Source organism: Schistocerca nitens, chromosome 6, assembly GCF_023898315.1.
Source record: "Schistocerca nitens isolate TAMUIC-IGC-003100 chromosome 6, iqSchNite1.1, whole genome shotgun sequence".
Taxonomy (NCBI): domain Eukaryota; kingdom Metazoa; phylum Arthropoda; class Insecta; order Orthoptera; family Acrididae; genus Schistocerca; species Schistocerca nitens.
In genome coordinates, this window is record NC_064619.1 from 127,343,791 (window position 1) to 127,369,036 (window position 25,246).

At 46.8% G+C, this 25,246-nt stretch overlaps 1 protein-coding gene across 1 annotated transcript in view; it reads right to left on the bottom strand.

The window, feature by feature from the left end:
* Positions 1–25,246, bottom strand: part of LOC126263017 (probable nuclear hormone receptor HR38) — an 82,665-nt gene that overhangs the window by 39,521 nt on the left and 17,898 nt on the right. Inside the window, exon 2 of the mRNA XM_049959983.1 lies at positions 3,465–3,616. Within this exon, the coding sequence (XP_049815940.1) occupies positions 3,465–3,616 (152 nt within the window). The remainder of the gene's footprint in view (positions 1–3,464; positions 3,617–25,246) is intronic.

A 25,246-nucleotide genomic window follows, 5' to 3' on the forward strand; every position in this document is an offset into this window, starting at 1 on the left:
TACTTACATAAAACCCTCGCAAAATTGTACCAGTAAGAGTTTACTTAACTGTAAAACGAGTTACTAAGGCCTGTCTCTATGAGAGACTTGTCCACTTTTCGACGGTCTGCGTCGCCAATCCTTTCCCAATTCTGCTGCAATCAACCTTGCAGGCAGTAATTAGCAATATTTTGCAGATGGCTGAAAGAGAGGGAGACACGGTGATGGAGATTATCGAAAACCGATTATGGCAAAAAATACACCACACACCAAAACAATATAATTTCCAGGTCAATCGGACATCTCTAAAGGTTGGCAAAGCATTTGACCCAACAGTTTCTGCTTGGTGCACATTGTTCTGTTACGTTGTTCCATTACTAGCCTAGACAAATTTATTGCTTAATTTGCCCTCTAGTAATAACAGAAGCGCTTTTCTCCATTTTGTTACACAGAAGTTAGAACATTAACAGTTAAAATACTGCACAATGAAATAAGTGTCGTATTCCTTCTAACTTGTCATCATCGAAAAATAAAATTTGCACACTGAGAACTACCAATAAGTTTTACAAGAAGCGAGTCATCCACGTGGATTTGGTGGTCTCCGCCCCAACGCCACTTTCACCGACAGCCATCCCGAAAATTTACAACCGGTAGTCTTTTTCTCTTGGGGCCGTCAACTGACAGTCTGAGTGCCTCGACTAGGGGCTGTCTCCGTGGCGTGGGACCGGACCATCTGTACAGCAGAAAGGCTAACGCATGCAGCAGTTGCAGGGGAAGTGCACGCGCCATGCAAAGCCGTGCCATTCTGTGCTTCCTGGTGATGGATGCTAACCGGAGCTTGAACGGAAACGCAGGGCTTCATCAAGCCAGTCGCCAGTTTTATTTTGCGTTAATCTCCCAGTTTCCCATTTATATCGAAATATGTAGAGCTGGAGCATCTGAAAAAAAAAAGGGCAGGGGCACTGCGTGCTGTTTTAGTCGTATGTTGTATTAAGTGATCACTGAGCAAAGTGTGGCGTACCAATTTTGAGCGCTGATTGAACCTTTCGGAAGTCGTGAAACACATGTAACGCGGAAGAATAGTAGGGCAAAAGTATTCGAGAGCCACTGAAATATTCGGGGAAAATTCTGAAAGACAGAAAAGAGGACTGACAAACTGAGGTTTTGAATCTTTATCAAGTGTCCACTCTCTTGCTTTGTGTAACATTTGAAGTTGCAGTCAGTACACTTTCACAGGCAGAGTACCTCTTACTTTAGGCAGGTCGCCAGCGAGTTCGCAGAGCTAGCGAATATCTTTGTGGATACGAAAGACGCAGAGATTTTGATGCCTGATTCCCGAAAATCGAGCGGTGGGAAGTTCTGAGTTGTGTGACACATGACGAAAAGGAGTTACTTTCCATCACAGAAACTATGATGGTCTCCTTGGTATGCAGTACGATTTGTTTTGAATGCTTGCCCTGTCCAAAACTTGTTTTAAGACTCTTGTCATACTCGATATTTTATGAAATTTTTAACAAGCAGCTTTCTTCGTCCACAGTAAATTGTTAAAAGAAAAGATACTGCGACAAGTAATGAACGTCTAAGGTATATGTTAAATATTCATTTATTTGCGGCATTTTTTTTTTTGAATGGAGTTTTGTACTGTTACCGCAACTGTCACGCGAAGACAGGTATTCTTTGTAGCGCTATCGTCTGATATTCAGTGAGAGTTCTCGGATGCTTATTGAACGTGTTATCATGAGTCGCGTCTCAGGCAAAACTGAAGCGGTTCTGAGAGAGCACAGGGCGGCGTGTGAAGTGTCTAGGGGGAAGCTTTAAACAAATTCGGCCTGCCTAATTCTGTTGCGCCTCCGATTATTGAAATAACAATCTTCCCCCCTGTCTGATTTTAACTCTTAGCGATCGGCGTAGAAAGATTTGCTCTATACAGTGCAGAAATACTGCTCTCTCTGTATTAGGCTTCAACAGGTAGGGAGCTTCGTCAATGGGAATGGACCACTTCGATAGTAAGAGAAGAATGCCGCTGAGAAGATGGGCCGTAGATCCAAGAAGGTTGGTTGGTTGGTTGTTTGGGGAAGGAGACCAGACAGCGTGGTCATCGGTCTCATCGGATTAGGGAAGGAAGTCGGCCGTGCCCTTTCAGAGGAACCATCCCGGCATTTGCCTGGAGTGATTTAGGGAAATCACGGAAAACCTAAATCGGGATGGCCGGACGCGGGATTGAACCGTCGTCCTCCCGAATGCGAGTCCAGTGTCTAACCACTGCGCCACCTCGCGCGGTTTGATCCAAGAAGGGTCGTCGTGACTCCGTTGCAATAAGACGTCAGGAAGCTCGCATGGCATTCCAGTGAAGCTGTTCCAGCCATCCTATCATTTATTAGATTGGTAGCCATACGAGTGACGAATCGAAACCGAGGGTCTACATCTACATCTACATCCATACTCCGCAAGCCACCTGACGGTGTGTGGCGGAGGGTACCCTGAGTACCTCTATCGTTTCTCCCTTCCATTCCAGTCTCGTATTGTTCGTGGAAAGAAGGATTGTCGGTATGCTTCTGTGTGGGCTCTAATCTCTCTGATTTTATCCTCATGGTCTCTTCGCGAGATATACGTAGGAGGGAGCAATATACTGCTGGACTCTTTGGTGAAGGTATGTTCTCGAAACTTTAACAAAAACCCGTACCGAGCTACTGAGCGTCTCTCCTGCAGTCTTCCACTGGAGTTTATCTATCATCTCCGTAACGCTTTCGTGATTACTAAATGATCCTGTAACGAAGCGCGCTGCTCTCCGTTGGATCCTCTCTATCTCTTCTATCAACCCTATCTGGTACGGATCCCACACCGCTGAGCAGTATTCAAGCAGTGGGCGAACAAGCGTACTGTAACCCACTTCCTTTGTTTTCGGATTGCATTTCCTTAGGATTCTTCCAATGAATCTCAGTCTGGCATCTGCTTTACCGACAATCCACTTTATGTGATCATTCCATTTTAAATCACTCCTAATGCGTAGTCCCAGATAATTTATGGAATTAACTGCGTCCAGTTGCTGACCTGCTATTTTGTAGCTAAATGATAAGGGATCTATTTTTCTATGTATTCGCAGCACATTACACTTGTCTACATTGCCTAGCATTGTAGTGTACGGCTTATGTTGCAATGTTAGTTGTGTAGTGGAACCACCGTCTGTTGCCAAATGTTCAACCGTTCTGGCGTGTTGTCGGTCGGGGTGTTACACACTTGTAACTGGTCGTACGAGGGCTTCGGAACAACCGCGACAATAGCGAAGTGGTACGTGTTGTTATCACCGCAAGGGCGGCAACAATTGCGACTAGCGAGCAAAAGCTGTGCTTCCGTGTCGTGGGGACTGGCCGGGGGTGGGGGGCGCCCCGGGTGCAGCTGGGGGACAGAGCTGTGCGCTACTGCATGCTGCGTGAAGCGGGCGGCATGCCGAGGGCGGCGGCGGGGGCGGCGGCGCGCGGACTCACCTGCGTCTGCAGAAGCAGCATACTTGAGGCGACGGAGAGAGGCGTGGAGCCCAGCGGCACGCGACTCAGAGCGAGGTCCGCGGAGGAGGCGGCGGCGGCGGCGGCGGCGGCGGCGGCTGCGCTCGGCTCCTTGCTGCTGCCGAGCTCGGGACCTGCGCAAGCACCCGGCTCTCTCACTGCGCTGCCGCACACCCTCCAACGACGCTCTCGCAACTGCTCGCTTCCTTCACACACTGTTCCTTTATTATCGCTATGGCGACCATAAGCACACCGGACAAAAGTCATAGGACGCTTTACGCTAATACCAAGTAACACCGCCTCTAGTTTCGACAATGGACTCAGCTCGACGAACAGAGTGCACGACTTTCTTCAGATATGCCACATCTAGCTGAAGTAAATCGTCATTGATTAGATGCTGTTGAGCTACCTAAATGTTGACTGTTCCAAATAGTCCTAGACATACCTAGATGAAAATTTTCACTCTACAGCGGAGTGTGCGCTGATATGAAACTTCCTGGCAGATTAAAACTGTGTGCCGGGCCGAGACTCGAACTTTCGCGGGCAAGTGCTCTACCAACTGAGCTACCCAAGCACGACTCACGCCCCGTCCTCACAGCTTTACTTCTGCCAGTACCTCGTCTCCTACCTTCCAAACTTTACAGAAGCTCTCCTGCGAACCTTGCAGAACTAGCACTCTTGAAAGAAAGGATATTGCAGAGAAATGGCTCAGCCACAGCCTGGGGGATGTTTCCAGAATGAGATTTTCGCTCTGCAGCGGAGTGTGCACTGATATGCGCTGACGGGTCGTGAGTCGTGCTTGGGTAGCTCAGTTGGTAGAGCACTTGCCCGCGAAAGGCAAAGGTCTCGAGTTCGAGTCTCGGTCCGGCACACAGTTTTAATCAGCCAGGAAGTTTCATATCAGCGCACACTCCGCTGCAGAGTGAAAATCTCATTCTGGAGTCCTAGACATTTTCTATGCGATTGTGGTCGGCTGATGTTGCGGATCAGTCAGACCAGGAACGTAAGTGTGCAGCCTTATGACTCGGTTGCTATATTGGGAGACGGGAGTCTCCACTGCGTACACATCATGAAGGTGTAGAAACACAGAGCAACAACTGGACAGCGTGAATACTGAAATAAGCGCCATGGTCCATTTTCGTGCTAACCTGGATGAATGGGTCGAAGGGTACGAAAAGGACCCCAGAATCATCGTCCGTAACTACAGCCTCCACACGCGCTGAGCTGAAGGGATGATTGGGTCGTTGGTGCAGCCGACACCTCGCATCACTTGAAAAGAGGCAAAATGGTGGTCGTGGGATTCCGGTACACGCCTGCAGTAAACTTCTGTCCGGTTTCTGTGTTATTCGGCCCACCGAAGACGTCCAGCTTTGTGCGCATCAGTGAGCAACGGGCTTCTGAGATGTACACAACTTCGGATGTCGATTACATGCAGTTCGCTTTGCAATGTTCTCTCGGGACATGGTCGAGATGGACCTGTATTCGCTTACAATAACAATTGCTGTCGGTTTGGAAACCGATTGCCGTGACAGCCGTCTCGGGACGCTGTTACTGAGGATCTTTTTCGGAGCGGTGTCCTTACGTCATGTTACACGCCCGGTAGCGTACACATTTTTAATTGGTATGTTGGACAGGCTGCATTGGTACACCAGCAAATCCAACAACTTCATTCACGGTGTCGTCATGGGCAGGTCCACACACGACAGCTTCTTTCTGACGTTCTCATTGCCGTGACTTACGTCGGCGGTGCGGGGTCATATGACGGCGTTGTTCTGCACCAAGTACAGCGCTCGAAAGCGACCAGGGCGTGCTCTTTAAAGGAGGTGACCAATGTTTTGTCCGGTGAGGTTATGAGACAAGTTACACTCGGCGATACTGTATCAGACTGAAGCCACTAGGACGCACCCCGCGGGCATTCTGAGCGTCGAATTCCCACTAAAATCTCTTCACCCCTTCCGAATCCCGCAAAAACTCTCCACACTCTAGGAGACTACCGTCTTCCGAAGACTGCCTGTACCAGAGTATGTTGCATATTGATTTAGAATTTCCGTGCTTCCCCTAAATCACTTTAGGCGAAAGCTGAGTTTGTCCTCGGTCGCCATCTTGTCCCTTTCTCCTCCTTGAGAGTTGCTACTCAATCCGCAACGATCTCGACGTCCACGAACGTTAAACAGCTGATGCGGTGGTAGATAAATACTGGGTTCGTGTCGAGATCCGAAAAAATGTTTATACGTGTGTGAATTCCTAAGGGACCAAACTGCTGAGGTCATCGGTCCCTATACTTACACACTACTTAAACTAACTTATGCTAAGAACAACACACACACCCATGCCCGAGCGAGGACTCGAACCTCCGGCGGGAGGGGCCGCGCAATCCGTGACATGGCGCCCTAACCCGCGCGGCCGAGATCCGAAATCTCTCTTTCAGAACACGAAGTATCCGGTGATATTAAACGCTTAAAACCCCTACATTGTTCCTTGACAAAGCGGTGTGCATGGGGGTACGAAACAGCTACAGAAAGTTGACCGCTCTATTCAGAGGTCGCATAATGTGTCGCAACCTGAGGTGCTTCGTCGGCGCGTTACACATGAACACAATTATACGACTTTCAAAAACCTTTGTTTGTTTGTGTGTGTGTGTTTGTGTGTGTGTGTATGTGTGTGTGTGTGTTGTGTATATGTATAACAGTTCACAGAGGAGTCTTGTGGCTCGCTTCGAATAGGATAGTTTAGACGGACGTGTATTGTTTGACCAGGCAGTGCATTTAGACGCGTCTGTATCCTTTGAAGCTATGTTTGCTACACGAATTTTGCCCCCACGAATTTTTACTGCACTTGACATCTGGTATATCACGTTGCACAGTAAACGAACGATCGCGGTTTGCTTTGACGTCTGGCACTGCGCAGCCAAGAGTGGATTTTGCTTGTAACGACCAATAATTCCGCGTTGTGTTTTTTTTATGAAGCAACACAAGAATAAAGAGAGAGAGAGAGAGAGAGAGAGAGAGAGAGAGAGAATGAGAGAGAGAGAAGAAATGAAAGGAAAATATTTTGTTCGATTCAGAGACGGCGGAGATTGCTTCGTCAGTTATCTGTAAATTGATTTCCGCAGCTTCTCCTTTTTAATCTTTTTTTCCGGAAGAAGAACAAACAGTGAGATGTTTCTTACTCTGTGCTAATAGCTGTCACGTCAGGAGACAGTAGCCCGTTATGGAGAGGAACGAGCTGGATGCTGCAGCGTCAGGTGTAGAGTGTGCGTCTCTCTTCCACTATACTGCGCACCGTTTAGCGGTGCTAAATGCCTAGTTGCACTAGTCTGCAAGTGATGCGCGTGCGGCACTTGGTTTCTGCGATTCGGTCTGCTCCCAAGAAAGTTGCACCAGAGGCAGTCACGCGGTGAGCAGTTTACGTAGCTGGCATCTCAGATGCACGATACGTTCATCACTGAGTGGCATTAGAATATTGAACTTGTGTAAGATATTGGAGAACATTGTTTTTCCGAATAGCTATTTGGACGTCAGAGCTGTTCCTCTCCTTTCTTTAAATGGAAAGAAGGGGAATGTGTGAGTTGCGTTCTGTGGGCGTAGAGATCTCGATAGACAGTAAGCTATCTCAGCTGCACAATAATGTGGTCGAAACTGCGCGTGGACCTGTTGAAGAGACTATCGTGGCACTAACCCCAACTTCTGCAGGGCAGCCATGGAAAATCTTAACAATCGCAGCTGGTCGGAATTTTCAGTTACAATCTTCCGACTACCGTTTTGGCAAAGTAGAGCCGAAGTGACATGAAATCGACAGCGCTCTAAGAAATTATTCTCACCGCCTTATTTCTTGAGATCAACAAAGGGATATTTGCAGATACGAAACAGGGGTAAAGCTGATAACGCCTAGCGGCTTAGTCTCTCAAAGCAAGGTTGTTGTATCACTGTAATAAGTTTACTAATAGTTGAAAAGGGAACTACAGAAGAGGAAGCGATGCACATTTATACAAATAGTGATTCACTATTCATTACAGATGACCTTTAAGGTGAACAGCAAAGTACTTGCAAAGCGATGCAGTCTGAAAAGTTGCAAAGTCATATACAACAAAAGAAATACTCGATTTCTATTAATGTTACATCTAGGCTGATACTACGTAACTTGATAGAAATTAATTAGTCAGAGTTGGAGTCATAAGTAAGTCGATATGGACATACCTGCCTGTATCTGAATAAGAAAGTGCTAAACATTAGTTTCTCCAGTGTTGCAAATAATACAAATATTCACATATACGTATTTGAAATACAAGATACTTGTATAAAAATACAAAAGCATTTGGCAAAAGGCGACAGCATATGTAAAATAATCTATTTGGTCCACTAAGTAGCTTTACAGAAGGCACGGCGGTTGGTGTTAAACCGGATTGATTTAAAGAAATTTAATTGTAGCACTAAGGCTATGAAAAGGGGACAGATATTTACATATTAACGATGTTAGTTGATTAAATCTTTTCGGACGTTTACCCGGTGGAGCACTATTGGACGCATGTAATGTTTACGAAGAAACTTCCATGTCTTACACTCAAGGAACTGCGGTTCATTGCAACGTGTTGTTAAACCCGCAGATGATTTACAACTATATGCAGAAACATGGTTATCGCATTCGTCGACAGACTTCAATATGTGCTGCGCAAGTCTTCTAATTTTATTCCCTTTACACACAAACACAGATATTGTACACAATGCACTCACATATTTTGACCTCCCAGTTGTCTCCAGTCAGAGTGATCGGCTGGTTGGCTTTGTACCGGAGTTTGTGACGATGTATTAATTTTCGTTTTTGCGATATACAGTGTGTTCGGAAATTCCCGTTACAAACTTCTAGGGCTTGTAGAGGGGAGCGAGTACATAATATTTTGAATAGGAACCTACGTCCTGCAGCGTCATACAGCGACGCTACGAAGCGTCAGGGTTACAGGCGCCGGCGGCTGTAAATATATATACAGGGTGATTCCGTGATGATGTTACAAACTTTCAAGGATGATGGAGAAGGATAAATGTATCAATTTAGGGTAAGGGTCCCTGGTTCGGAAACGAACGAATCGAAAGTTACAAGCGAAAATCATTCTGATACTTGTGACGGTGGAATACATGTAGCGAAACTGTTGTTGCTAAGATTGTTGGGTAGGCAAATTTCAGAGGTGGTAATATGGAATAAAATAAGAAAAAATATCCAGTAAACGTGGGCTCTGAAATGCATACCTTAACAGCTATTATCACTTGTTCAATAGCGAAGATGGAAGACTGCTCATAGATCCTGAGGTATGCATTTTAGAGCCGATGTTTAGTAGACATTTTTTTCTTGTTTTGGTCGATACTAACACCTCTGAATCTTTCTTACTCTACATTCTTAGCAACAACGGTACCGCTATATGTCTTCCACGGTCGGGGGTATGAGAATGATTTTCGCTTATAACTTTGAACTTGTTAGTTTCTGAACCAGGGGCCCTTACCTCAAATTGATACATGTATCCATCTCCATCATCCTTGAAAGCCTGCAACAATATAACGAAATCAACCTGTATTAAATACATTTACAGGCGCCGACGCCTATTACTTTGACGTCTGCAGCGTCGCTGAATGACGTATCCGGACATGGGTTCCTATTCAAAATCGTATGTACTTAGCCCCCTCTGTAAGTCTTAGACGTTTGTAACGGGAATTTCCGAACAATCTGTATATGTGGTGAGATTTCGCACTGTTTTGAACGAAGTCAATGTTTAGGTTTCCGAGAAATTCCGCCTACACATGACATAAACCCAAATAGAATATATCTTCATTAATTTTAGAAAAAACGCACTTTAGCACTTTAGCAGCGACAATCTTGTATACGTAATCAAGTTTGGTAAAATCTGTTTAATATATCAACTTTGATTTCAGTGCTACTGTTCAGGCTACATGGGCGAAGCTGCAATTAAGAATATAATTTAATAAAGAGGAAGCGTCGATTTTTAAAATTAAAAATATTAACTATTTTAGCACAATCAGCTGCATTCAGTGTCGGCATGTAGGCCTTCAGTCATGATAAAAAATATGGCGATGCATTCGGCTTCTGGAATCGGAAACTGCATTACCTGTCACGACAGGCCTCATACGGTACATTACATTCTCGGAAAGCGCTAAATTTTTTTGACAAGCTTGTGCTATAAATTACGGATACTGTATCTGATGTGTGCTAGGTGGGACTCGAGCGTACCGAAATAGGCTAAGATCACTAGAAAACTTCGCAACAGTTAGAAAACGCCCCGGCAATCGGGTTACGCAGATGAATCGCGTGCGTAGAGCGAGGCGAGACCCGGGTAGCAGTCAGCAGCAGTACGAGTGGTCGCCCTGCAGCTGAAGGCGCCAGCTCGCTGGCCACGGTCTCGTGGGCGGACGCGGCGTTGCTGCGCTGCGCGACCAAACCTGAAGGAGGCGCGAGCATGCTCTCGTCCGCGGCGGGCAGGCGGGCGTCTGGGGCGTCGCGGCGCCGCCGCCGGCGCTTATAAGCCGCCCTCAGGCCCCCGGGGACCGCGCTGGCATTTCGGCCGCACCGGCCGCCGATGCGATGACGATGATTATGATGATGAAAACTCGGTCGCGCTCCGCCCGTCGCTTTATTACTACTTTTTTGTGCCGCCTATTGTCGGAGCGCGGGGTGCGGGTTATGGGGCGTGACGGGCCCCACCCCCACCCCACCCCCTACCCCTGCCTCCTACCCCCAGGACTCGCCCTCCTCCGCGTCACCTTGCGCTCGCCTGCCGGAGGATCGGGTTGCCGCTGGGGAATGGGGCCGGTCTCCAGCTTTTGGTCTGTGCGTAGTCGAGCCAGGGATCTGGCGCATCGGCTGCCGCAGTCCATATTTAGCAGTCGTATATAACCGATCGCTCGTTGAAAGATCCGAACCTGTTGTTGTTGTTGTGGTCTTCAGTCCTGAGACTGGTTTGATGCAGCTCTCCATGCTACTCTATCCTGTGCAAGCTTCTTCATCTCCCAGTACCTACTGCAGCCTACATCCTTCTGAATCTGCTTAGTGTATTCATTTCTTGGTCTCCCTCTACAATTTTTACCCTCCACGCCGCCCTCCAATACTAAATTGGTGATCCCTTGATGCCTCAGAACATGTCCTACCAACCGGTCCCTTCTTCTTGTCAAGTTGTGCCACAAACTACTCTTCTCCCCAATTCTATTCAATACCTCCTCATTAGTTATGTGAAGTACCCATCTAATCTTCAGCATTTTTCTGTAGCACCACATTTCGAAAGCTTCTATTCTCTTCTTGTCTAAACTATTTATCGTCCACGTTTCACTTCCATACATGGCTACACTCCATGCAAATACTTTTAGAAACGACTTCCTGACACTTAAATCTATACTCGATGTTAACAAATTTCCCTTCTTCAGAAACGCGTACCTTGCCATTGCCAGTCTACAGTTTATATCCTCTCTACTTCGACCATCATCAGTTATTTTGCTCCCCAAATACCAAAACTCCTTTACTACTTTAAGTGTCTCATTTCCTAATCTAATTCCCTCAGCATCAACCGAGGACTGGAAAGTTGGACAAGTCACTACAATAACCGAGAAGGGAAATAGGAGTAATCTGCTGAATTATAGACCCATATCGCTAACACTGATTTGCAGTAAGATCTTCTCATGACATATGGAGCGCCAACTTTCTCCTCAGAGTGTGAAAATATTTTGTTGGCGCCCACCTACATAGGGAGAAGTGATCATCACAATAAAATACGAAGAATCATAGCTCGCGCGAAAAGGTTTAAGTGTTCTTTTCCGCGCGTGCTGTTCGAAAGTGAACGATAGAGAAATAGCTTGAAGGTGGTTCGATGAATCTCTGCCAGGCACTTAATTATGAATTGCAGAGTAATCATGTAGATGTAGATGTAATTCACAACTGTTCAAGATAGCGCAAGAAGGCTTTTGGCGAGTTGTAGTGCACGAAAGGGCGTGTAACGTTTGCACACACCAAAGTACTGAAGCTTTTTTGTAGCACTGTACCTTCTGTAATGGCATTCGATAGATCGTGAGAGGACTAGTTCAATTGCGTACGTCCATGTTTCAAGTGCATTTTATTGGTAGAACTGCAGGGAAATGTGCTAAAAGTAAGATCGGAGAGCCGTCCGGGGTGGCCGATCGGTTCTAGGCGCTACAGTCTGGAACCGCGCCATGCCTCGGGCATGGATGTGTGTGACGTCCTTAGGTTAGTTAGGTTTAAGTAGTTCTAAGTTCTAGGGGACTGATGACCTTAGAAGTCAAGTCCCATAGTGCTCAGAACCATTTTTAAAATTTTTTTTTTACTTTTTAAGATCGGAGATGGCGCATTGCAGGTCTGACATGGCATTTATTTTATTTCTTTATCTGGCAAAGAAAGTAATACAACACTGAACGAGGAGATACATTCGTCAGGACAAAGGAGTCCTATTCGGGGGCAAGCTGCGTTCAGAATCGTGCCGGCCATCCTGGCTTGAGGTTTTACTTTGGGTTGCCTAGAATCACTTCCTTTGACAAGACCACGGCTGGTTTCCTCTGCTGTCCTTATCCAACCGATCTAGCACTGGCGCTGCGGACATCACGTCGTTGCACTCCGATGTTGCATCTGTCCGCCTTCTTGTCTTGAGTGGTCAGCGCATCTCACTGCCACGCAGCGGGCTCGGGTTCGATTACAGGGCGGGTCCGCTCGGCGACCGGCTGTTGCGTTGTCCTCACCATCATTTCATTATCAACGACACGCAAATCGCCCAATGTGGCGTCATCTGAAAAGACTTGCAACTTGGAGGCAAACGGTTTTACTTTTCTCTCTTGTAGTAGCGACGCAATCACCAGTTTTCGCTGTTTAAGTTTTCTGTTGGCAGTCTTTAGTATTACCGCACATAACGTTAATGGTACTGATGTGTTGTCGCTGGGATTCATATTTTGATGTTACTAATAAAGATCGGGTCTGTGCGCAAAGCGTCTGCAATGTAGCTTCTGATCTCTAAGAGCATATATTACGAGCGTCACGAATATCAGATATAGGATTTTCCACTTATTTGCTCCCTGTTCGTGAGTAATCATGTTTTATACGCCAATTATTTCAGGATCTCCCGTATGCAACAAGTCTGGAACCAATACTTGGACAGGACTTAACAAAACTTTTGGTCTCTTTGACGCTATAGATTTAGATTCAAGCCATCGTTCCACCCGATGCGTGCTCAATAAATAGCATAATCATTTACAATCCGCCAATTACATTTTGTTCTAGCCGTAATTTGCACTTCTGTTTCTTTCTCATGTTGTCGCCTCCGTTCCACACCTTTCTAGACATCACTCACTTCACTTAATGCTTTGTTGCGACAATAGTCGCTCTGATTATCTCTAAAGGGTCTTCTTCTCGGGACCTAGATTCTGTACATATATTAACCTTCTTTACTGGTCACTTTTTCTTTGCATAACCCTTTTTTCACACTTTTCTCGCGACTGGTCGTTTTTCTTTCCTTCAGACTGTAGCACTATATTTGTTTGTGCAAAAGAATGTTCGATTCATGCTTGATATAGTAGCCGTAAGCAGCAAAATGTGATCAACTACTTCTAAAAAGAGAATTCGGTATTACATATTATTTATTATGGGAATGATAATATCCATTAGAGTCGTTGAACCGACTGAAAGAATTTAAACGCACTCTCCACACTCTCTTAAATCACATCACGTGAACTGAGCAACCAACGACCCGAAACGACAAATTGCCCTTCGCGATTATCAGTGTCACCCGTGTTAAACTGAATTTATTATTAAGTCAGGGAATAGATGTTGCCTTTTGTAAGGGCTTACTTACAGTAGAAAGACAAAGGGAGCGGGAAGATTCAAATATATTTTCGTACAGATTTAGTGGAACATGTTAGTTAATTATTGACAAACGCGACATCATTTTTATTTTACTGTTATGAAATGTGTAGAGTTATTGGAGTTAAGTTGCGTTGCAGGGCTACGGTTGTTGTAGAATTTTCTTTTATTCGTGAATTTTGGTGATGTTTTTAACGATCACGGAAGATGTTCCCGTGCATCACAAGTTTCACACTCACGTTATTGCGACTGCACGGCGTAAGGGCTTAGCGACGTCCGCTGTCAGAAGAAGCTACAGGGTAGCTGCTTTTAAAAACAGCTACCGAGTAGAAACGAAATTACGCCGGTAAGTGCGCCTGCCGGTTAGGCAGCCAACTGACGGATGCCTGGCGCTGCGAATCCGGTTCAACGTGTGGCGGTCCCTGGCGGAGGAGAGACTAACTCCGTGCTACTCCAAGTTTACTGGCTACTGGGGGGGGGGGGGGGGGGGGAAGCAGCTACTCGTAAGCCTTTATCAATCGGCCCCCATTTTATGAAGGGACTTAAATTATCAAGAAATAGCAGGAGAAAAGATAACAGACGGGGCCTCAAGAAACTCTGGGTGTCGCGCTGAGGCGACGGGAAAGCTGTTCCGTCGCCCAATTCATTACAAGCAATTCTTCTGGCGGCGGCTTTACGCTGTAGGAAGCCGCAGGGGGAGGACCAAATAAACGAGTGTAATGTGATAAGGTTCCGGCATCGTGCTGGGGAGAGGGGGAGAAAGACTCTTTCCATATGTTCCCTCTGAGGCGCGGCTGCTGCAGCGATCGGGGTCACGCGGGCACACTTTCACTGGTAGCGCCGCTTACATAAATCCCGTGCAGCGCCGGTCTTCCGGGTGGCACATCACACACCCGCCGCGAGATCGCCGTCTGGGTCCGCTCGTCACTCGCCAGCTGATGACAGCGACACAGACTTGCTGCCACGTCCACCGGGCTACTTGGGACAGCTTCGTGGCAATGTTTGAGTGATAGTAAACTCAGTCAAAACAACGCAAGTCGCAAATTATATGCTATTTAAGGAGTGCACTAGTCACAACACCAGCTCTAAAGGATCATTGGCAGCACGAAAGAAAAAGTTTATGTCGAAAATGTTGTAGGGGTAGAAGAAGACTGGCAGTGCCGCTTGGCGTCCGGGAAGGCAAAGGAAGGAGACAGGGTTTCGCGTCCCGAGAACAGCTATATCATTAGAGACGTCACATTGGTTTGTTGCGAATACGTGTCACGTTTGTCGCGAGATTTATAATGTCTTTTAATCTCCCGCAGTAAAATACCTGGAACATAAAAAAATTATCGCCAAATCGTTTCTTGGAGTAATAAATTTGTAAAATTTGTATCTCCTAGTCCTTCCACGATAAAAGAAATCTATTGTATAAACTTTGTGTGTTTGTTTTCTTTTTTCTTCTCGCATCTGGGGAAAGAAAATCACATGAAGTGTTGTTGCGAAAGTTTGAAACGTACTCTGGACCTAAATGAAGGAATGTTGAAAACGGGGATCTGGCTCTTGAAAGAGTCAACATACCCACCAAAAGAAAGATTGTTCTTAACACTACGGAAGCTCATCCTCTTGCCAGTCACTTCTGTTACCAATTTTGATGTAGAATATTGATATCCTGGGACGGAAGAGAAGCAACATTGCGACTGATTTGTGGGTGTGTTTCCAGCAGCATTGAATCCTGTTTGTGCCAGAAACGCACGGACTTTAGCTGATAATTATACACGGTGCCCCAAAATATTGGTGTGAAAATAGTAGGGTAGAAGATCGCAAAGCGAATTTTTTGAGAGAAGAAGGCAGTCGTCGTAAATGAGTATTGTTTTTGTTGACATAAAAACAGACCGTATAGGAACTGTAACTAATATGAACTGTTCGTAAGCGTGACCGCCAGTATAAATGCATGCGTTAGTGTCGAAAACAAATTTTCGTCACTCCCTCGCAAATCCCAGGTGTCTGTAATACGATGAAGCAGACGATTAGGACCTATCGTCCAATTCTGTTTCAGTTTCTACTGTAGTTTTACATAGACGACTTCACGCAGCCCCATAAGAAAAAAAAAAGACTTTTCACAGGCGATTAGGTATAGTCTTACAAAGCACAGTCACGAAGGTCCGTGCCGAAATGTAAACCATTTAGAAGTATGTGCCTTAGGCACGCTGGTCATTCGAGATTAGCAGCGCCTGAAATATTGATATGCGGCCTGTGCTTACCTCCAAATCCTCAGTTTAGAACTTCCCGTATTGTATTTTTCAAAATCGGCTCACACAAACAATATTGTTACCGGCTTCGACTTCTTAGTAAGTCACGATCAGTTTGGAGTACGCTACATAGTAGCTTCGTCACCTGAACGGCCAGGAGGATGTATAACCGGTAATTATACCATTTATGGGACCCGAGGCCGAAAAATACTGTTAAACAATTCTGTAACGAGACAGTCGTTGTCTTCCTCTTAGGCAGTAAGCCTGACTGCGTAAATCAGTTTAGAATCAGAATAATTTCGACCTGAAAGATTTGAGGCGAGCCGACTCTTCCTATTACTCCTTCTCCTCCGTGAGGTTGCAGCACCAACTAATCTTCTACCAGCATAGCGCTAAAGTGACACCATCACAAGTATGACAACGCGAGATTACGTCGGACGAGCATCTCGAGATTTCTCAGCGAGAACAGTCGCTTCTCCGACGCGCTCGACCCCTAGTCGGCCATTAATCTCGGAAGAAAGTAACAGTTAGACCGTACTGATAGTGCTACCGACAGCACAGCGAAGGAGCCATCACGTGCGTCAACTGCAGCTTTTCGAGCCGGGATCGCCGTCAGTCAGCCTGAAGGCGGACGACGTGCTAACGCCGCGCCGCCGGGACGCCTCGCCGACTCCGCGGCCGTCTAATACGAACATCACATTAGGCGCGCCGGGGCCGGAGCGCTCGCTATCTGATGACGGCTCTGCTCTGCTCTGTTGTCTCTCTCTTTCTGTGCGTCTCTTTCTTTCTCTCTCTCTCTCTCTCTCTCTCTCTCTGTTTCTGTCTCTTCCTGTCTCTGTCCTACACTCTCCCTCCCTCCCTCCCCACCTCCGTCTCTGTCTCTTTCTCTCTCTCTCTCTCTCTCTCTCTCTCTCCTTACGGGTGTACCAGTGTGAAAGTCTGTGTTTACCTAAAGCATCATGCTAGGCGACCATTCGGCTTAACTTTCGCTTCACGTCACGTATCGATAGAAGGGATTTTAAAGCGGAGGAGAGCAGATGTAATGTTTTGATATTGTGTTGATCCTGCTTTGGTGCTGCGACGGGTCAAAAGTGTGGAACACAGCTTACACTATTCGTACACGACTCTTTACAAACACTGAACTGGTACATTTCGACTTTCTAGATTTCCGATAGCCGTAGGACACTAACACTACGTCTACTGCCAACCTAGGTACTACTGTATAGAGCATCTTCGCATATGTGCGATTGGCTAACTGAATTTTTGAGTAATAGACCCCAGTACGTTAAACTGGACGGCGAGTGTTCAACAGAAGCGAAAGTATCATCGGGTTTGCACCAAGGAAGCGTAAGAGGTCTAAAAATATTGTCAACAAACAAAAAGTGCCGGCCGCGGTGGTCTAGCGGTTCTAGGCGCTCAGTCCGGAACCGCGCGACCGCTACGGTCGCAGATTCGAATCCTGCCTCGGGCATGGATGTGTGTGATGTCCTTAGGTTAGTTAGGTTTTAGTAGTTCTAAGTTCTAGGGGACTTATGACTACAGATGTTGAGTCCCATAGTGCTCAGAGCCATTTGAACCAAACATTAAGTATTGTGAAATAGGGTAGTCAGCTTTAATGGATTCTTCGCTGACGATGATGTGTGCTGGAAAGTATCATCGTCGGACGATGTCAAGGAAATCCATAAAGACTTCAACAAACGTTCCACATGTACATCAGCATCACACTCCGGAAGCCAGCTAACGGAGGGTGGGGTTATAAACGGTAGCTCTCTTTAAGTACGGAGAAATGCATGACAACGCCCGTAGACAACAGAAAGAAGGCCGTAGTAAGTCGTTACAAGATCAGAGATGAACTTGTGAACGCGAATAGGCGAAAATACTTCTCTGGTTGTCGATCGCATCATCGATGGTCAGTCACTGGAAATAGCCGCAATAGTTAAATACACAGGGATGTCCGCCCGGAGCGATTTAAAGTGCAACAGTCGCTTACATATAATTGTGCAGAAGGCAGGTAGCAGACTTAGATTAATGGAAGAATTCAAGGCATTTGTAATTCAATCGCGGAAGCCTCCTTGTACGAGTACCCTCGTCCGGAATCTTTATCGTGGTGTATTAATCAAGTAAATAGGGAAGATTCAAATTTAAGGTTCGTCAATGGCTCGTTTAATCAGGTTGTCTTGCAAGACAGTGAGGTTACCTAGATCAGGATCGAATCCGCGCAGAGCGGTAACAAGCGCTGGTGTGATACACTAGGCAGCCTCTGAGGGCTTTTTAGACGGTTTTCACCGCTCGTTTAGGCAAATGCTGGGTTGGTTCCCAACCTCATCCTCATAAATGCAGCAATACACAAATAGATAGAATACTACGCAAGGCGAAACAGACAATTCCGCACATCAGTCTGTCACTTAGGTTAAAGCAAAAAAATGTATCAGATTATGAAAATGTGGGATTTGGTAGGACGGCATAGACGCTAGGTAAGGGAGAGTGAGTGATGTACCTATAAAACTCTAGTAAGAATTATTTTTCACAAGAAACATGCATCCTTGCACGGCCCACCACAATATTAACCTGATTATTGTAGACCCATCTCCTTGGAAATGTCTTACAATTTAAAACCTGGTTCCTAAATCTCTGTCTTACCGTTATATAATCTATCTGAAACCTGTCAGTATCTCCAGGCTTCTTCCATGTATACAACCTTCTTTTATGATTCTTGAACCAAGTGTTGTCTATGATTAAGGTGTGCTCTATGCAAAATTCTAACAGGCGGCTTCCTCTTTCATTTCTTAGCCCCAATCCATATTCACCTACTACGTTTCCTTCTCTTCCTTTTCCTACTACCGAATTCCAGTCACCCATGACTATTAAATTTTCGCCTACCTTCACTATCTGAATAATTTCTTTTATTTCATCATACATTTCTTCAATTTCTGTAAGTGTCAGGAAGTCGTTTCTGAAAGTATTTGTATGGAGTGTAGCCATGTATGTAAGTATAGAGCATAGAACATGGACGATAAATAGTTTGGACAAGAAGAGAATAGAAGCTTTCGAAATGTGGTGCTACAGAAGAATGCTGAGGCCGGCCGCGGTGGTCTAGCGGTTCTAGGCGCTCAGTCCGGAACCGCGCGACTGCTACGGTCGCAGGTTCGAATCCTGCCTCGGGCATGGATATGTGTGATGTCCTTAGGTTAGTTAGGTTTAAGTAGTTCTAAGTTCTAGGGGACTGATGACCACAGATGTTAAGTCCCATAGTGCTCAGAGCCATTTTAGAAGAATGCTGAAGATAAGATGGGTAGATCATATAACAAATGAGGAGTTATTGAATAGGATTGGGGAGAAGAGAAGTTTGTGGCACAACTTGACTAGAAGAAGGGATCGGTTGGTAGGACATGTTCTGAGGCATCGAGGGATCACCAATTTAGTATTGTAGGGCATCGTGGAGGGTAAAAATCGTAGAGGGAGACCAAGAGATGAATACACTAAACAGATTCAGAAGGATGTAGGTTGCAGTAGGTACTGGGAGATGAAGAAACTTGCACAGGATAGAGTAGCATGGAGAGCTGCATCAAACCAGTATCAGGAGTGAAGACCACAACAACAACAACAACAACATATTGTAGACTAGAACAATCTGTTTCAAATGGCGGAGAAAGAGAGGGAAGCATGGATCGACGTCAGGGAGACGGCTAAAGGCGCGCCTAGCGCCCATCTAGCGAGGGCGCTGGATGCAGTGGAGAACCGAAACTGGAAAACCTGCGTCGAGTGGCGGCGGACAAGGCGTCTCCAGCGGTCAGCTGACGCGAGCTGCCTCTGCTTTACGGTATCGCCAGCCAGTCACCGCCGGCAGTGTTTCGCAAGCTGACACGCAACTGCGCCGACTGCAGAGCGGCGGGTGGGCGTGGCCACTCCACTTGGAGCAGCGCTCTGCCACGTCTCGCCTTCCCCCCTGCTGCACTCCGCGGCCTGCCTTGTTGCGGACACCACAAAGCAGAGGGGCCCCTGCGTGTCGGGCCTGTCTCGGGATGTGTTGTGCGATTAACGGCGCGTACGACTGTGATTGTGTCGTTCTCTTGCGGGCGTCCTTTGATTTCCCGAATAGAGGTCTGTCTTCAGCAGACGTTCCTTATGACAAAGGATGTTTCCTCACTGTGCTTATTCCGAAAAGAAGGGTTCGAAATTAAGGTTCCACATCGAGTCGACGAGGAGCAGACGCTCGGATTTTGGAAGGAGAGGAAATAAATCGGCCGGACAATCCGCGCATTTACTTTAATCGTTTCAGGGAGACCGCAGAAAACCGAAATATAGATAGCCGGACGGTGCCCGAACCTAAGCATTCCGAAATGCGAGTCCAGTATCTTTTCACTGCGCCACTTTGCTCGGTTCTTATTCCGTGTGATTCCTTCAACATCTTAGGTTTGGGGCGCTAATCAGACTCGGAAACGTTGTGATCTCCTGGTGATTAGAGACGAGAGCAGTGTCCCAAAGTTGGCGAGGTTATTTCGTAGTAATTAACGTCACGGGAAGTCTGAGTGATTTTACCTTTGGAGTTCAAGCCATCACTCCTTTAAGTGAGCAAAGGACTCCCCAGATATCTCTCTTCACGTCAGCCATCATTTGGTTCGGAATGTTCGACACAGTAATCGAAAACTGCGCAACGCAGCGCAGAGTTTAGGAGCGATCATTTTGCACACGTTTCACGGTCGTAATTTTTGGTCGGCCGAGATGGGTATAAGCTGTGTCTGTCTAGTTCTTCGATGTACTTTTGTAAAGACATTCGGTAGCTCATAAAAAGGAGAGTACCTTAACAACAAAGCATTTCAATTCTCACAGTGGATGTTCTAAACACGGCGTCTATGTCTGCAGGCACACTGCTGCTTCAGTTCTATTAAGCAACGCTTACGTGAGGGTGAACGTTAAGGATACACTGTTTGGTCTATCTTCGCCCATTCACCGACTCCTTTTGTGAAAAGTTTTACTGGAGCGTTGGCATATCTTACTCTCTGGTACTACATATTTTCGCGAATTTTTATTCAATATCGCTGAGACGTGAATACTGCTGCATTTAAAAAAAGAAAGAAAAAACTATGTTGCTTCAAAATCATGTAGATAATAAAATTACAGATATTAAACCTGCAAAGTAATCGCTCCTTTGCATACTATGATTTGTTCGAATCCTTTTTTCGCTATATTGAGAGTTTGTACATATTGTGAGTGTCTACTTTACGAGGACGCGTTCAAAGATGATCCACATTTTTCAACAAAATCATTACAGGTGATGAGTCATGGTGCTGTGGGTACGATCCAGAAAGTAAACAACAGTCATCACAATGGAAGTCACCTGGCTCACCTCGACCAAAAAAAGCTCGACAAGTGAAATCGAATGTGAAAACGATGTTGATCTGTTTTTTTTTGACATCAAAGGTATCATACACTCTGAATTTGTCCCTGAAAACCAGGCAGTAAACCAACAATTCTATTTGGAGGTTATGAAACGGCTTCGCAGAAGTTTGTCGCGAAAACGTCCGGCTTTCTGGGATTCTGGCGTGTGGTTCCTGCATCACGACAACGCTCCCTCGCACACGGCTCTCAGCGTTCGCCAGTTTTTGGCCTGAACGAAGACGACTACCTCGACCCACGCGCCATATTCGCCGGATTTAGCACCCTCGGACTTCTTCCTATTCCCGAGGATGAAAAGAGACTTGAGAGGGAAGCGATTTGCGGATGTGGAAGACGTAAAGCGCAATGTCATGAAAGTTCTAGCAGGTATCAAAGAGGACGAAACAAAAGGTGCTCCGAACACTGGTATGAACGTTTGGACAAGTGTATTAATGCTAATGGAGAGTACTTCGAAGGAGATTAAGGTTGTATTTGAAAACAATATAGTATATGCTTTCTAGAAAGAAATTCCGGTTATTTTTGGGTCCCCCCTCGTACATGGGACGCTCTTCGTATTAGCGGCCAGAAACCGCATGTTGGTTAACACTGGATTGAAATTTTCAGATCCTTCGATGACTTATTTTTCCAAAAGTAGGTAATAGTGGTAAAGTGGGTGGAAATCTCAATGTTCAAGACTCCATCCCAAAGTAGGTTCTGCAGTATTCTTCTAGTGAGCAGTGTTATTTCGCGTCTATAAGGTACACTGTCTGAAATCTTTGGTAAAGCAGGGTGGGGTGGTTTACAAGGCAGAGGAACTGGCGTACCACTGGGTTGCGTTGGTGATCAAAAAACACTCTTTTTTACTACATTCGAGAGAGAAAAATGAAATTCCTGTCTGGTGGAAGAAGTACTCCCAGAGTGTCCACATTGGACGGCCGGGGAAATGACTTCGGCTGCGCAATAGACGTACTGAGACTCGAGTCGCGCCGGTAACTGCAGATTGCACCCTGTCCCCGCACCGCACTGCAGTTCGCCTTCAGTCGACGTCTTATAAGCTGCGGCTGTAGCGGCGAGATTCCAGCCGCCGTATGAATATTCAGCGGCACTGCGGTATCCTCTGCGTGCAGTGGACACCTGTGCCCGCCGGAGAGTAATCCCGTACCTGAGAGTCTACACTACACGCGTGCGTGCGCGTGCGCGCCGGAGAGAGGAGAGGCTGTGCGTCACGCGTCCTTCGCGCTGGCTGGCGCAAGCCCGCAGCACCAGGCGCTCGGCGGTCGCTCTGTCCGTTTCTCAACGCTAGCGGAACACGATAAATACCCTCGCCCAGGTGCCGTTGCGCAACCTCTGTCCAGGCGCGACTCTTCTCCCAGCAGCTTCTGCTTCTGAAGCCTCGCCGTAGCTCGCGGCTTTCAGACTCGTGGTTTAGCGAATTACGCCGTCCGCATTCGTCCCGCTGCCTCGGTCACCGCCAGGCTGTCACTCAGCTCGACAGCGGGTGCGCGGTCGACCAGCGCATCAAATCTTTAGCCGGGAGGGCGGTGCCTCACCCCTTGATTCGCAGTCTGATTCGAGGATCTTTTCAGATTTTTCTTCATTACTTTCTTATCTTCGGAAAGAGATGTAAAAGTAGCTAATATCCCATCTATATCGACATCATTAGAGACGACGACCTAACTCCCTTTGTCAGACATTATGGAGAAAATCAATCGAGGCCTTGTTTAAAGAAGTATCGTGAGTGTTTAAACCCCGATCTTCCTGGCTTCCTTCTTTCAGATACGGTTTGCCTCCACCTTTGGTGGTGTTAGGCTCTTGCTCCGTCCAAATATGCTACACTTCGTATTGCCCCCTTTTGTACAGATTTAAAGAACAATGTCTTTATTTGCACTTTATTTTTTATCTGTAAGTTATCATCTCCATGAAGCTGACCTTCCTCTTACCTTTGACGAACTATAAGGGAGAAAAGTACCTATAACGCTTCGTTGTTTGTAGGTAGTCCTTAGATACTTGCTTTCGAGAGCCGGATCTGATTAGGCATTCAGCCTGTCAGCTGCCAGAGGACCATTGATACGGAATAAAACTGAACGACCTCCCCCCCTGTCGGTAACGCAGCTCTCAATGTTCCGGGCTCAGCTAACTGATCCCGTTGGTGCTGATGGGTTCCACACAATTTATCTAGAGCAGCAAAGCGACCCCGTACTGCACTCATATTATCTCCATCTGCGCCGCGAGGGAAGGGCAGAGATGACTTGATGAGTTATGTGTAGCCGATCGGTATACATTAATGCAAAGAAAGGCTGTTACGCTGAATTGTCCGTAGTATACAATAGACGGTACACTGTAATTATTCACAATTTTATGCAGCAACTACCTGCAGCTCGTTTAGTAGGTTAATAGCTGAACGTCAGGTAAATGCCTTCCATACTTTCTGGTTCAAATGGCTCTGAGCACTATGCGACTTAACTTCTGAGGTCATCAGTCGCCTAGAACTTAGAACTAATTAAACCTAACTAACCTAAGGATATCACACACATCCATGCCCGAGGCAGGATTCGAACCTGCGACCGTAGCGGTCACTCGGTTCCAGACTGCAGCGCCTAGACCGCACGGCCACTCCGGCCGGCATACTTTCTGGACGAGTGTTAGTGTGAAAGATGTTTTTGCGATGTATTCGTGATATGTACTGTTCTTCAGGTCTTTTTATCCTCGTGTTTCCGAAAAAAGACAACAAAATCGCGTAGGAAAACTCCACACGAGAAGATGTGGCAAGCATATATAGGATGAGATATTGGTTATAGTTACCTCTCGTTACGTCTACCATCTGTTTGTTGACTTTCGTCTCGTATAGTGACATTCGATCTAATCTCACAATGTCTGCTCTCAGATGACTTGTTGCTTGTGTAATTAGACTGTGTCTCCATTGCAGAACCAAAGGCAATCAGGCATAGCTACGGATTACGCAACATTACCAAGCAGCGGGCCCCAGAGGCTGCAGTAGTAGCGTCTCTCAGAAAGTATTTGTGCTGTTTGCGGGAGACACAGGCGAGATGCAACTAGCTGAATAAATTTCGCGATTTGTACAATTACAGCGGCAGTCGTGTGGCTTGTTCGCGGTTATGGAGCCCCGTGTTATGACACAGTGCACATTACGCTGGAAGGGAATACATTATAACGATCACCTTGTCCGTTGCCATTAGCTCTGTAAACAAGTCGGCTCGAAGTTAGCCAGGCAGCCAGCCGTTAATGCTCCTATTAAGTACACTGTCCCGCTTCCTTTCCGCTTATTTTCCATTCAGTGGGAGGCGATAACGTCCCGAGTTTATTTTCAATTAGAAGGTCACACGGGGCGCATCCGCACAAGTTTACTGCTGGAGGTGGGAGCGGCGGCTGCGAGGGTCCGCGGCAGCGCTGGGGCCGCCTAGGCTAGCGCTGCCCGCCCCTCCCCCCGCCGTGTTTTCCTCTTAAAATCGCCGTTACCGGTTCCAGCGGCGCGCTCCAAGGCGAGCGAGGCCGCTCCGCGCGCAGCTGAAGCCTCCGCGACTGTCCTCTTCGGGGGGGGGGGGGGGGGGGGGGGAGATTCAGCCGCAGCTGTTGGCGTCGAGCGGCGGTAAGTAAACTGCCGGGTGGGTGTCGCCCCCCGTGGCAGGCAGCCGCATAAGCAGAGGGTGGACCTCCAAACCGCCACTCTCTCGCAGCATATTTTCTTCTTTTTTTTCTGTCGCGGCCAACTTTGAGAAAGAGAGCGAGGGCTAGAGATGCGATTCTCCGCAGGCTTATGCACGGGACTGTCACTTTATTATTTGGAGAGTTGTGGAGTATCAGGCGAAAGGTACTCTGGTGAGAGATAGCGTCTGAGGAGGCGTCGCATTGTCGTCAACGGCATGTGGTCTAACGCAAGAGGATTCCTTTTCGACAAACCGTGTTTTCAAGGTCCTCAATTACACTGCAGTCCCGTCAGCAGTGTCTTTTCGAGAGAAGTGCGCTTCGTCCTAGTACTCAGCTGCACACCTAGCTCCATTTCGGTTCGTATTCACCATCATTCGATATAGGCAGTCGTCGGAAACGTGGAAAGAAACAGCTCGGGAATACGCGAGAGAAGGACGGCTCCACTGAGAGAGCTGTATCTCTGTAAGAGTCGCAATGTCGCCGAGGCGTACAGACGGGCACCGATTAACGGAGAAGTTCATGTTACTACGAACAGCACCTGCACTGGGCGTTTCGCACAGCAGATCTGGACATAACAACAAAGTGCGTCTCTGAAATTCCATTCTCTTTGAATTTCACGTTCCCGAAGCTTTGACC